The sequence below is a fragment of the Cotesia glomerata genome, linkage group LG10, assembly GCF_020080835.1.
Source record: "Cotesia glomerata isolate CgM1 linkage group LG10, MPM_Cglom_v2.3, whole genome shotgun sequence".
NCBI lineage: Eukaryota > Metazoa > Arthropoda > Insecta > Hymenoptera > Braconidae > Cotesia > Cotesia glomerata.
Genome location: NC_058167.1, coordinates 3,920,160 through 3,922,041, shown reverse-complemented (window position 1 = coordinate 3,922,041; position 1,882 = coordinate 3,920,160). Strand labels below are relative to the sequence as shown.

Here is a 1,882-nt window from a genome sequence, read left to right as displayed (position 1 = left end):
ATTCCAGCTAATTACCAGATTATGGAGATCGATGAACCTAAAGTTTGATGTGAAGCACGATGTTCTCCGCTATTGTTGGACGATACCTCTCGTACCTGTAAATCGATTCGAAGAAGCTACTCAGGAGATATTGGTCACACTTAATGATAATTCAGAGTTGTACGATGATATACTGGAAACATTGCAAAAATTCGTCACAAATGTGGAAGAATTCCTTTCAACAAAATCAACGAATTTATCATTTAATGATCGACCAGATGAAGCAATAAATATTACCGAAAATTTCTCTCGTCACGTGGCTAATAATCTTGGTGGTAACAAACCAGATATTTTTCGTTACTTAGGTAATTATCAATTTACATTGGTAAAAAGTCTTTCATCCCTAGACTAAAAATTTTTATCTTGTTACTCCTAACCGGCTTAAATTTTTTTAGCTGTTTTTATATCTCCTCATTGTAAAGCTTAACTTATATATAATTTTCTGTTCATCTTTTGTACCCTATTGCCTTATATTCCTCATCCTTTTGTCCTCGGAGCTCTTCAAAGTATGATGTATAATTTTTATATTTTCCTTTCTCTTTCAACTACTAAACTTCCATATTTATGCCTCTGAACTGATTATTAAAACTTGTGTATCTATCTTTTTTTTATTCCTGCGCTTTAATTTCTTGCATGTCTTTAAGGGCAGGTAAAAAACATTATTTTTGAGAATCGACGTATTTTTATCTAAAATGAGCAAAAAAGCAAAACAAAAAAGTTTTATACGCCTTTATGGCTTCCGGGATGCATCTTTGATGCCGTAAGGATGTATAATAAAAATTATAGTTTTGTTTTTTAAGTTACACGAAAAATTAACATTTGGGGAAAATTTTTTTTGGATTTCTGCACGTTTCATGCAAAAGTATGTGAATTTAAAAAAAAAAATCTTAGGCTCTTAGGGTCTTCAGTTCATTACTTCAGTAGTTGCAAAGTTATTTACAAAAAACAAAAAAAAAAAATTTTTTTTTTGGTTTTTATTTTTCGAATATCTTTTAAACGGATCGACAGATTCAATTAAAAATCTAATCAGCTGTAAGTCTCAATGAATCCTTTTGAACGCCGTGTCGCTCATTTCAATTGGTTGATTCATTTTAAAGATTTCGTACGGCAAAATTTAATTGATACACACACAAACACACACACACACACACACACACAAACACACACACACACAGACAAACACATGGCGTGATATCCGGCTGGGAATAAAGAAAGCGGCTCCCTGGAACCTCAAAACGTGAAGATCTGATGAAAACTCGCATTCTCAAAATCGGATCGAAATTAATAACTTCCTACTTTTGAAAATAATTAATTTTCAAAGCGGGAAGTTAAAAATTATATTTATTAATAGCAATTCCACTAATGTAAAAAATTATTAATAAATATTCATTAATGTTATAGAACGAATAAGAAGAGTCAACATCGATAGTCTTAATCATTGGAATCAATTAGAAGATGGAGCGTCATTATTTGGGCTTGTTAAGCATCAATTTGTTGCAATAAACTCCAATATGGCAGCTAAACTCTCAAAACTTCAATCTGGCGAGCTGACGATGTAGGAGTTTTTACAAACAGCTATTGAAGCCAATCTTAATGACGAAATTATCTTCCAGCTGAATTCGACTCAGTGTAAGAATTTTTTAGCATTTTCTAATTTTTTAATTAACTGACCCCGGTCACAAATTGATGTTGTACGACTTATGATGCGAAGGCTCAGGAAGTACTTTACTATTGAAAAATTTTTTCACCCTGTTTCTGTCTCTATTTTTTGATATTTTTCAATCTCTTCTTTTTTTTTTCTTTTTTTTTTTTTTTTTTTTTTTTTAAGATAATATTAGGTCTT

General features: G+C 31.2%; 1 protein-coding gene across 1 annotated transcript; it reads left to right on the top strand.

The window, feature by feature from the left end:
* On the top strand, nt 1-1,598 carry LOC123273331. Its single transcript, XM_044740735.1, has 2 exons — nt 1-344; nt 1,441-1,598. The coding sequence occupies exons 1-2, from the start codon at nt 32-34 to the stop codon at nt 1,596-1,598; spliced, it is 471 nt and encodes a 156-aa protein (XP_044596670.1). The 5' UTR covers nt 1-31.
* Nucleotides 1,599-1,882: the final 284 nt, after the last annotated feature.

What these genes read in the sequence shown, in the direction of transcription:
- LOC123273331 (XM_044740735.1), top strand. Translation starts at nt 32, where the DNA reads ATGAACCTAAAGTTTGATGTGAAGCACGATGTTCTCCGCTATTGTTGG. An exon ending in AGATATTTTTCGTTACTTAG is followed by an intron (nt 345 to 1,440) that starts GTAATTATCAAT and finishes TTAATGTTATAG; the next exon opens with AACGAATAAGAAGAGTCAAC.